The sequence below is a fragment of a genome, unplaced genomic scaffold, assembly GCF_019419815.1.
Source record: "Pyrus x bretschneideri cultivar Hongxiangsu unplaced genomic scaffold, Pyrus_bretschneideri_v1 Contig90, whole genome shotgun sequence".
NCBI lineage: Eukaryota > Viridiplantae > Streptophyta > Magnoliopsida > Rosales > Rosaceae > Pyrus > Pyrus x bretschneideri.
Genome location: NW_025999832.1, coordinates 1,254,955 through 1,267,122, shown reverse-complemented (window position 1 = coordinate 1,267,122; position 12,168 = coordinate 1,254,955). Strand labels below are relative to the sequence as shown.

The 12,168-nt window shown below is 39.3% G+C and overlaps 1 protein-coding gene and 1 pseudogene across 1 annotated transcript; both read right to left on the bottom strand.

Annotated features, from left to right (window-relative positions):
• Window positions 1-5,239, bottom strand: part of LOC103964290 — a 46,283-nt pseudogene extending 41,044 nt beyond the window's left edge.
• A 1,069-nt stretch (window positions 5,240-6,308) lies between these two features.
• On the bottom strand, window positions 6,309-10,129 carry LOC103964303 (U-box domain-containing protein 52-like). The gene is made up of 8 exons (XM_048576758.1): window positions 9,896-10,129; window positions 9,555-9,676; window positions 9,148-9,360; window positions 8,437-8,710; window positions 8,221-8,322; window positions 7,725-8,147; window positions 6,519-7,277; window positions 6,309-6,398 (listed from the first exon to the last, which is right to left on the bottom strand). Exons 1-8 carry the CDS (start codon window positions 10,127-10,129, stop codon window positions 6,309-6,311), a joined length of 2,217 nt encoding a protein of 738 aa, XP_048432715.1.
• Between the last annotated feature and the right edge of the window lie 2,039 nt (window positions 10,130-12,168).

Sequence of the window (12,168 nt, the reverse complement as noted above, 5' to 3'; positions counted from 1 at the left end):
ATAATGGAAAAGGGACAATTAGAAAGAGCACTGACTACATTATGCAATCTTATCCGAAGATTTCATATGTTATATATATTTATATATATAGAGAGAGAGAGGCCATATATACTTCGAATGGAATGCTTTTGGTTAATTATATTTGAGCACAGTGCCATACCCTAAAGCCGATCATCTCAATCTCGGAGGAAACTACCACTGCTACTTCTTTCTTAAACCATTTAATCAAGTGTATGTCAGGAACAGATTATCACTTTGATCCAAAAGGAACTATAAATGGATATCAAATAAATTAAACCAATAGTCATTTCAACTTTTATATCGAAGCAGTCTATTCAGCTTTTGTATATATATAACAAATAAAAACAAGCATATGCATAATACTAGTATTGAAAAACAGGGCTAACATATGACATATAATTGACTTCACCCAATAATTGATGTCATACAAAATATCACTTTCAGGTATTATATCAAACTAGGGTTTAGGTATTGGCACATAAAACTAGCTTTTGCAGCATATAAGTATATTAATATAAAAACTTACACATACAGCAACAGCATATAAGACTAATTTCCCATAGTAGCATCCAAATAAATGACCATATAAGGAATTAAGAATAAGAGAATAATTACCAAAGCTTTCCACCCATTGGATAACAACATACAAAACCATGTTTATTTCATGATTCAGACCCACCTTCTTCGACCCTCTTCTTCCTTTTCACATCCTTGCCTTCTCTGTCACCCTTTCTCCCTCCTTCAGTTCTAGTTGTCCTGTGTCTCCACTTATACAATTGGATTTAAGTAGGGGTGTAGAGTCGATCTATACCATAGGGAGATGGGGTTGGGAGATGGAGGGAAGCAAGATGTGATGGTAATCGACGGAGAGATGAATTTGGGAGAGGTGGTAAGAAGTGTCGACCTCCTTCCCTATGCAACACCCCACCAAAAATGAGATAGAGTAGGAAGAAAGAGTTCTCTAGAGTTCTCTCCCCCTTCTTGGAGAGAAAACGCAGCAGGCAAAAGAAAAGGCGTGGGCCCCCACAAACCCAAACATCCAAAATGTCTTGGTGTCGCACTATAAGGTGTATGGATTTTAAATAAAATCAAACTTTATAACTAGCTAAGGCTTCTAAATTAATAGAAAATAATATTAACTTCCTGAAAGTACGAAGTACAAATTATTAAATAGTAGAATCCGGGGATAAGATTTCACATACGGGGATGTCCTACCAAACGTATAATCGTGCACTGTTGCGGCATAACCAAGTAACGTTTCTGTCTCTCGACGGTTGGAAACACACAAATTGAACCATCTTACCTACAACCTTCAGTCAACGGTTACCACCCTTAATTGAAAACCTGATGGCACCCCTCCGTGGAGACTTTGGTAATGAATCTATATTTGTCGACCATCTCATTCGGTGTACTATCCATCAGTCCGTGGGGACTATACTTTGAACCATTGGGCAGAATTCCTCATTCTCGAATCTTTCAGACTCTCTGACATTTTGATCTGTGTGGGCCCTATTCGTAATCTCAGTTTCACCTCCTGGTACTAAAAGATATCTTAGTTAATCTTGGATTACCCTACTGCTCTTCGTATCATTTTTGAAGTAGACAAACTGTCCAGGAGGACCACTTTGACGTCAAACTTTTTAGTTGAGATTGTTAGTCCTCCAATCAGCACTTTATCCAGCGAATCTTCGCCACTGGTGATTTAAAATCCCTGAACTACCGTTGTAACAAATTTTGTGAATTTTGGGTTGAGGGAAAATCTAAATTTCCGTTTGTCAGTTTTCATTAGATTATCGTTCAACCTCCAAACTTTTTAGCTATATTTTCACTCGAAATAAGCTAAGCCTTAGGTGATGGTGATTGATAGAATATATCAATGTTTATGACTGCACCATCGTGTACCACCTCGATTGTACAAGCATAGTTGCTAAGCACCTCAATAGAAAGACACATTGATACCCGAATATTCTTCAATCAGTCATATTTCTACCTTATGCGGAACTCTTGAATACTTTTGTGACATGACCTTCGACCATCAAGAAACTGAGTTAGCTAATTTTCAAGTCCGACCATTTCAAGTTGTTGCTACCTAATCAAGTTAAGTATTTACATGTATTCAAGCATTAGAGTTGTATATTCAATCCATATATCTTGTACTCTAGATTTAATGGAATTGTTTTGACCCTTAAACTCTTGAGTGTTCTTTTAGCCTTCTCGACATGGTTTCTTGCTAAGTTCGTGAGGAATTCACGATGGATCGACTTGGCTGAAATGTGCACCCAGTTTCATATTGATTCTAACAGGAACATTAGGAGTACAACCTCTTCGCACGTTTACTATACTTACCAGGAAGAATTCCAAGTAGTCTTGAGAATTGAGCCATTTTTTAGTGTAGAATTGGTGAAGGTAGAAATGTAGGCTCCGAGCCTAAAGATTGTATGGCCAGTTTCTATGAATGAGTTAAAGTGGCAACCGTTATTCGAAGGAAGTGGTCAGAGTGGTGGTTCCTCTATTATAGATTTTGAATCTTATACTTCTCGATCAGGAGAGCGATCATCGTGGGTAGTCGCGAAGGAAATGTTGTACGACAAGTGTTCATCCCTACGCATCTTCAAATTATTTGTTGGGTTCACTAAGCAAGTGGGCAAGTCCGCCCGTCTATGATAGTAGTTAGTAATTAGTTATGGTTTGGACTTGACCCAAGACACACACACTGTCACATCCCGGCCTGGGCGGGACTACTTCCCGGGCCCGACTCCATTATCATAGCACGATATTGTCTGCTTTGGGCTTACCATTCCCTCACGGTTTTGTTTTTGGGAACTCACGAGCAACTTCCCAGTGGGTCACCCATCATGGGATTGCTCAAGCCTCCTTCTCGCTTAACTTCGGAGTTCCTACGGAACCCGAAGCCAGTGAGCTCCCAAAAGGCCTCTTGCTAGGTAGAGATGGGAATATACATATAAGGATCACTCCCCTGGGCGATGTGGGATGTCACAATCCACCCTCCTTGGGGGCCCAAAGTCCTCGTCGGCACACCACGACCAGGGTTAGGCTCTGATACCAAATTGTCACATCCCGGCCCGGGCGGGACTACTTCCCGGGCCCGACTCCACTACTGTAGCACGATATTGTCGGCTTTGGGCTTACCATTCCCTCACGGTTTTGTTTTTGGGAACTCACGAGCAACTTCCCAGTGGGTCACCCATCATGGGATTGCTCAAGCCTCCTTCTCGCTTAACTTCGGAGTTCTTATGGAACCCGAAGCCAGTGAGCTCCCAAAAGGCCTCGTGCTAGGTAGAGATGGGAATATACATATAAGGATCACTCCCCTGGGCGATGTGGGATGTCACACACACACCCATTCTCAGAATACATGACATGACGAATGCTTGAGCAAGGCCCAATCCCATTTTCGATTTTGATTTTCAGTGCAAATGTTTTAAATTACATTACTATATTTATATATGTGTTTTGTCACTAAAAATTCTGGGTGAGTTATTTCCACTTTCGGTTTTAAATTTAGTACAAGTATTCTAATTTTATGTTATCTATCTAATTCGACATTATTTTATTTTATGTCTATATATATTTTTGAACTTATGCCATTACATAATTATAAGTATTTTCAACTTTGTATGTTATACAAGTATTATACTATACTAGACTATTAAGGAAGGAAGAAGGTATGAGCTTGGAGGCATGAAAGAGGAACCATTGCAATCCGTTCGCGACGGAATGACATTCTCTTTTATGGAGCCGCTCTAACTTGATTTCTTCCATGTGTGTATATATATATATATACGTATTTTCTCTCTATGTTTGAGTATTTACGTATAGCAAATTATTTCAAATTTCGGGGACAAATTTTTTCTTAAGGGGGGTAGATTATGACAACCAGTCCCTAAATATTACAGGTTTTATAATTTTAAAGTGTGAATTTACAAAAATACCCTTCGAGATTAAAACGTTGATTTTTGTTGAATGCCTTGTCGTGTCAGGTAAGATTTGTTTTCGTGGTGTATCCTTATAGTACTCGTCATTACGAACGCGTGGACGCAAGCAAAATGGAATTTGGAGCTAAAATAAAGATTTTACGGAATTTGAAACTTAAGGGCATTTTGGTAATTTTCTAAATCAAGATATTTTCACTTTGGACCACCCTGATCTGACACCATGGCAGTTTTCCCCACTTTTTGGGGTGTTCTTCTTCCCCATGTCTTTCCTCCTAATCTTCTAGAACTCTCTTCGTCTTATTTCTCTCCCATGAGCTTCTCTCTCTCCTTTCACTCTCTCGAAACCTCTTTCTCATCACCTTCTCTTCATGGCTCTCCTCCCTTAGTTCTCATATTTTCTCTCTCAGCTACCTTGTTCTCTCATTCTCTATAAACACACACACACAAGCACCACAATGACAACTAGACCAATCACCTTTGTGGCTCTTACTCGGCGATCTCAAAACCCTCGAGATCCCTCCATCATGAACCCAGAGCTGACAGAGGTCCCTCATTTCTTCTGTTTCCCTACACAGTGGCACCACCATTGTTGCCAAAATTATTCCAACGAATTCTCCACGATCCCGACCTAGGTAAGCCTTGGGGACACCTTCATTCTATTCATTTTGACGTTGTTATGCGATTGATGAGCCTACATGCACGAATGGGTGAGTTTGATGCAGAAATGGCACGAGGGAATTTCCCCATTTTTTCGGCAAGGAATCCATTGGCTTTGAGGCCTTTTCCGACCAATGCCGGCCACGGTCGAGGAAACTAATGGTACATTTCAAATCCTTGTTCCTTGGGCTTCATTTTGGTGTATAGAATGATTAGTTTTAGTTAAGACTTGCGGATGATCGGAGCTTGAGAAGCTTTGGTTTTCTTCTTCGTGGAGTTTGGCTGACCCACGATCTGAAATCGGGTCGACCCGACTCGTAGACCAATTGAATCCAACCAAACCCAATCCAAAACCAGGCCCAAACCTTTGGCCTAGGTAACCCAAGCCCAAACCAGTATCAAGCCCAACCCATTCACCCTAAATCAAATCCAAACCCAATAACCCGATTTGAAATTTGGCCTATCCCAGGAACCCAAGCCTAGATCTGACTCGACCTGGACCTAGTTCCAGTTTCCTGGGTCGGCACGTGACTTGCGAGTAGGTGCGCATCATGGTCGGCGCGTGGAGCACACGTGCCTCTGACGGAGGTACTATGCTTCGCCATTGTCCACGGCGGTGACCCTTAGTGGCGCCGAAGACTTTTCCGGCGAACTTTCTGACAACTCATCTCGGCATGTGGTTTTGTTTCTTCTCTAGCATAACCCGAAGTCATACAGCTTCACCTTCGGGTGATGGACCCACTACATATACATATATAAGTTATATCATCTTCTCTGGCGTTACCCAGAGTGGTACAGCTTCACCTTCAGGTGATGGACCATGGTTTCTTCATTGGCGTAACCCAGTGTCTTACAGCTTCACCTTTGGTGATGGTTATGCCTTCAGGCCACTATGATACCCCTAGTTGAGTACATGATGAATGAGATTTACAGATTTACCTTCGGATGGCTATACTACCTTTACTAAGCACCGGTTTACACGCACACGTTTTATGAACGTTTTGCATTGCATGCTAGAGTTTCAGAAAAACTATTATGTAGTATTATATGTGTTTTCAAAACAGGGGGTTAGTATGTTCATAAAGAAAATGGTTTTCTTATTATTAGTACTATTATTATAAACTTTGGTCCACTCACTCTTTGGTTTTGCTCCCCCTTTAGGATTTAGATTCGAGGCACACAATCCTGGCGTCAGGGCACTTCCGCTTAGGTATCTTCGAGTCTCCTCTGTGTAGGACCCATTCCTTGGTTCGTACCTTTTCATAATAAATCTTTCATATTATTCTTGATTAGTTGTATGCTCTGAACACGGTTCTGCATTAGTATATTTCTTTCTGATCACACATTTTAATTTGCATGCATGTTAAAATGGCTTTGCCACCCTCGGGTGTTGGCCAGCATGTGCCTATCCTGATATTTGGGGATATCGGGATTGGGACGTGTCAACGAAATTCAAATTTCTATATCATCAAATAATCAGTGAGTTCCAAACACACAGTTGATTTCTCTTTCATACAAGCTTTCCCTCTTTTCCTGAAACTACTTACAGTAAAAACTTTTACAACGTACTAGAGAACAACTCCGATTATGAGCTGATCACGATGCCGACTAGTGACAATGACAATAAGATAATGTACATGTGAATTTGTTTCCCTGTGAATGAGGAATGTTTTGTCAACTTGAGAACTCCATCTTTCCAGGAAATGATGATGTGCTTGAACGGCTCCTTGAGCTTTCACTTCCAGATGGTTGACTTATCACATCCTTAAACACAAATGAAGGAATGAATAAACAAATAAACTTGAAGAAAACATAGAAATAGAAAAGCACAAACACAAGCGTTATGGCATGTATGCAGTTCAGGTTTTATGTTATGCAACTCACTTGTATCAAAGGATTCGAGCGTTGTCTCGGTGAGAATACTCCAGTAGCACAAGCCATGACACAATTCAAGCTCTCATCGGCAAGTGCTCTCAATCTGTTAAGTTCAGGCAGCACAACCTTGCCAAGATCTGGCCTGTCCTTTCGCCTCATTTCAGCACACTGTAAACAGAGCTTGGCAAACTTCAAGGCTTCCTCAACTGGCCAATCAGGAACAGCAGGGTCAAGCATCTCAGCAAAAGTCCCCGTCTCAATAGCCCGTTCAATGTGATGAGTCAACCCCATTGGTGGCTTGGCTGTTATAATTTGTAGAAACATGACACCAAGTGAGTAGATATCAGATTTTGTCCCAAGCAAGCCAGTTTGCTGATACTCTGGATCGATGTAGCAAAATGTTCCAGCTGTTGATGTCATGTGATACTGAGTGACGGCGTTGGCTACAGATGGAGGGACAAGCCTAGCTAAACCTACATCACTGATCTTGCTCACATAGTTATGGTCTAGCAAGATGTTGCCGGGTTTTAGGTCACGATGTACAAGGGGTTCTGGCTTGGTCTGATGAAGGAACAAAAGCCCTGTCCCAATTTCTGCAGCAATTCGGAACCTTATTTGCCAAGGAATAACTGGGGTGTTACCTGTGCGGAAGAGACGATCTTCCAAGCTCCCATTACCCATGTACTCATATACCAAGCAACCGTAATCTGGGCAAGCTCCAAGGAGTAAAACCATGTTTGGATGTCGTATACAGCTTAATACCTCAACCTGAACAACTTAGGTCAGTCAGATAAATATCCACACTAATATATGATCAACAAATTGAATCCCCATTTAGATTAAATTAATGAGTATCAATAATCCTAGAATTCATAGTTAAATAATGAGACCTAAGAGGATCACTGCATCAGAAACTACTCGCATGAGTGAAGTTCATATTATATTCCATCTCATTTTACTTTCGTAATATTTTTCTAACATTATCTATATTTTCTTTTAGTTCTGCCACAGGAAAACCACTCGATCAGTCTTATTTTCGAACAATATGGTCCCATTCTGGAAACAAATATGAAGTTCACTCTTTAATTAATTCATGATCAGATTCAACATAGTAATTACTTAATGGTTAATTTATTGTTTATGATATGAAGAGAGGGTTGTATACTAGAATATATATATAGTAGTTAAAAATTGATCATGTTCCATGTCACAGACCTCCTGCTTGAACTGCGACTGTCCTTGAGCTGCATCTGGACGTAGAATTTTTATTGCCACTGTTGTATGGTCTAGTTCACCTCTGTATACTGGCCCATAGCCTCCTTCACCAATCTTTCGATCTTGTGAGAAATCATTCGTTGCCTTTTCAATCTCCTGAATTGTGTATTTCCTGTACCTAAGATCATATGACCTTGCTTGAAGTGCCTTCTTCTCTTCGGATTCTTTAAAAGCTTTCATTTCTGCAACCCTTCTTTTTTGTGCTTCCAATTCAGCAATCCTTTGAGCTGCTTCAGCTGCCTCAATGGCTGCCTTACATTTTGCTTTCTCCTTCTCCACAAGTGCCAATGCAACTTCCTCAGCATGTCGTGCCACTTCTAGCCTTTGTTCATCTTCCATTTTCCACTGGTTAATTTCTTTTTCCTGTGATGATTTTTTGGTTAGAACATATGTTAAACAAATTCTATGCTCGATTAAGGTATCGTAAAGTATAGACCTTGTGTTTTGCTATCAGAGCTTCCTTGCACGCTGTACTGTACATTTCCATTGTTTGTTTCAGCTCTAGCTTGAGCCTCCTCATCTCAGCTTCCACATCGTCCTGTTATTGTCGATGCAAATGAGAATGGTATTAGATTTTGACGAAAGGTTTATATAGTAGGAGGCCTTGCAGATTCCAATGTTTACAATATATGCTGGGAATTATCTGAAGTACCATATTTTGTGATGATGACGATGATTTTCCACTGTCAACTGAACATGATGACATTTCACATTGCAGAGAGCCCATATCTAAAAACTTGTGTCTTGAGTAAGATGATGTAGGGCTTCTGTTGTCCCCGTCCGAGCCGATTGAAAGTCGAGAGTTTATTCCTGATTCTACACCAAAGTCGCAGCGAGGTGACATACGATCAATGCTTGGCCTTCCAATACTTACAAATGATATATCAGTTTCTGGTGAAAGCTCATATGATTTGTCCATTGAGGGTCTTCCTCTTGCGAACGGTGACCTGTAAATCATTTTCGTTGGGTTAGCCCCTCTCATTGATCATGTATTCCCTTTTTCATAGTTGTTCACACAAAGATATAGGCTTTTAGAACTCCGACCGAAAAAGGCATAGCATATGTATATCTACAGCGTACCCTAAAAGAAGTCATCCACGTACGCATTGTATTCAGAGAATAAAAGCATCCAAATCCAAGACCAATTAGTTGCCAATGATGGATAAACTCTCAACATATATACATATATGCATTTCTAGAACATAGATATGCCTATTCACTCAAATGCGATAGGACTAGGAGATTAGGGCTTACTTGATTTGAATGTCACAATCTGGCTGGTTACGAGTAGAACAGTACTGCACCCTATCCGATGCTGCATTAATAAAAAAACTTCAGTCAATTAGCAACTAATGAAAAACACGATATATGATTATCGTGAGGTGGAAATAAACCTGAAGATCTGGCTTCAGAAACAGAGCTTGGTTGGTGTTGAACTTGACCAGGTTGGGCAAAATTTTGGGGTGTGGAAGTAGCATATCGCATGTACGACACCTTTCCTCTGCCAATCACATAAACAGAGCAAAAATCCGGTGCCCTTTTTGACACTGTGCTTGGAACGTCTGTGAGCTTAAATCTTTTGTGGAACAGAACGTATAAAAAAAAAAAAAAAGAAAAAAAAAAAAGCAGTTTATGCAATTAGGGTTCCAATATTAGAACTGATATTGCCCAAAAAGAATATTAGAATTGATTAAGGGGTATAGGTTATATACAAAAGAAAAATCTCAAACAGATGTATAAGAAAATGATGAGGAAATAGTTAATGATCACCTGAAAATTCCGCTTTTGGACGGTGTGCCAAGTACCAAAATCTCGATAGTGTTAACCATAACATAATCGATGATTGCGTTTGGAATGTCATTGTCCTTGATTACAACTTCATTGCATTTTATCTGTTTCAAACATTACAAGGAAGTTGTTACTGACATTTCGAAAAAGTTATTCTTGTATCTCGTCTCTCAGTCTTGGATGAGATACTAATTCCAAATTCTTTCTCGCCTACTAACCTATTCTCATTCCAGGTAAGTAAACATATCGGGTGCATGATTATGACGTAGGAGATAGAAATAGAAACTAATGAAGAAGCATAAATATAGTAGGAAAGGACTCACATTCTTTTTGGAGCAGAAGGAACGGAAAGAAAGAAAGAGCCCTTGGGTTTGTTGGGGGTCGGAGCCTTCAGGGGAGGATGTTTGATCAACATGGAGCAATGTGAGAGGCCGGCCTCTGGCGAGAAGATGATCAACCGCCCATTTGATTGCATGTTCACTTCCTTTGTCCTTGTCTATGGCCACGGCCACCGACTCCTCTCTCCTTTCTCCTTGGCCTCTAACAATCCTCGACATTACCTTTAGTTATTCTTTTCTCTCTCTTAATTTATTTCTATAAAAAATTAATTCTTTCAAAGCTCTCCAATTAACAATTCAGCAGCTGCTGAACTAGGTTTAAGAAACTCAGAAATTAAGCAATTAAGCTTCTTATTAAATTTAGAGATCAGTTTCTAGTATACTTAATTCGTGCTGGCATCGGTTGGCATTGCCTTGGAAGAAAAACATAAATGCTCAAACCAATTAACTACATCTTCTAACATCCTTAAGACGAATTTGTATCTTCTATTTAAAGTTGATTTTCTTGAATTTGTAGAACGAAGTCTCGTTGGTTAAATTTATTTTTACCGACTATCATGGCGACTTATGAATTATAAACATATATCAACTGTAAGGAGTGGGAGACGAAGAGAGAGAAGATGGTTGCTTAGCAGCGGAAGCTGGGGATCGAGAAGCGGAGGGAGAGCTTAGGCTTGAAATGGAGCTGGGATACCGGTATTTTTTCCTCCCTGGATCCGAGTCTTTCTCTTCTCCTGGACCGAGCACCGAGACCGAGGAAAGAGAGGCCGGATACGAGTCTGATGAGATCAGAGCCAGTGAAGAGTATAATGTATTCAACTAACATGATGATCAGCAACTATAATCTCTTCTCATCCTTTAGGGACTGTTTTGAGTCGTTGTAACTATTGTCTTGTCTTGCCAAATTTTGTGACTTGCATAATAGGAAAATCTATAAGTTGGTAAGTTCAAAAATAGCTACTTTATTCGTTGTCATTGCATTTGCATGGTTCTAGAAGTTTTTTTCCTTTTTTTTTTTTTTTTTTTTTTTTTTTTTCGGTAGCAAGTTCTAGAGTTCTTGATAGAACATATACATTAACAAATTTTGCTTCAAAGAAAATACTTTCTTTTGTAATTAGATATGGTATTTTTTGGGTTTTTATCACAAATGGTCTTTGAAATTGACTCACTTATCAAGATAGTTCCTGAAATTGAAAATCGATCAATAATGTAGTCCTTGAAAATGAGTGTCATAAATCAAGGTGATCCTTCCGTCAAAATTCTTTCCAAAATTCTGTTATTTGCTGATGTGACAATCTTAACCGAGTAGTTTTTTAAGCAATCAATAAGGGAGATCTTTTAGGTAGAAAAGGACCTTAACCAAGAAACTAATGGTTGGAACTAAATTCGCGCAGATCCACGAATGGAGGCGAAATCCAATTGAAATTGCCCATGATCCCTAGAGATGGGCGAATGGGGTTGACTGTGAGGTGAGGTTGAATCCAAATTAGACAGCCTAGATATCTCCGGGAAGGGGAATCAAACCATGGGTGTAGTTCTAAGAAATAATGGTGTGATGAGCAACACATCGTGTACCATCATTGGCGAATAACCTATGGAGGGGCGTTAAGCAGATGGGTTCTCCATAGACGTGTCTACACATAGACGGTGGTGTGTACAAGAAAAGATATAGTAGTCTAATAGACAAGATAAAGAGTCGTCCCTTGATGAATACCAAGGTTCTAAAAGTTACTAGGCGCTAGTCGGGCGATGGGTTGTGGCCTAGCACCTAGACGGCTAGGTACGAGCCTAGGCGGATTAGGCGGATTTGAATAAATTTTTATAAATTAAAAAAATTTACTTTATAATATATACATAACATTGAGTAATATGTGATTTTTGGAAAAGAATAATATTATATAAAGTGAGGAATTGAAGTATATATAACATGGTTTTGTTTTAAAAGGAAACAGTGATACCCAAACAGTATGTATAATATAATAGTGACAAGGTAAAAAATGTGAAGTTTTCAAAATGGGTAATGCTATTAAATTTGTAGACAAAGTTTTGAAAACTAAAAGACAAGTAAGTTGATGATTGGTTTATTACTTAAATGTTGATAAACGTGCTTATTCTTATTGGTGACACATCATTTAGTTTGCAAATTTAGTCTCCAAATTTAGTTTCCCTAGCATTACCCTTTCAAAATATTTAAAAAAATTCTTTCTTATTTAGAGTTTTCAAGTAAAACAATTTAAGTTATAAAGATAAAATAATAA

Excerpts from the sequence above, each read along its gene's own strand:
- LOC103964303 (XM_048576758.1), bottom strand. The coding sequence starts at position 10,129 with ATGTCGAGGATTGTTAGAGGCCAAGGAGAAAGGAGAGAGGAGTCGGTG. Across the intron at positions 9,677-9,895 it reads CCTTCTGCTCCAAAAAGAAT|ATAAAATGCAATGAAGTTGT; the intron begins GTGAGTCCTTTC and ends TGTTTGAAACAG. Across the intron at positions 8,148-8,220 it reads CTCTGATAGCAAAACACAAG|GAAAAAGAAATTAACCAGTG; the intron begins GTCTATACTTTA and ends AAATCATCACAG.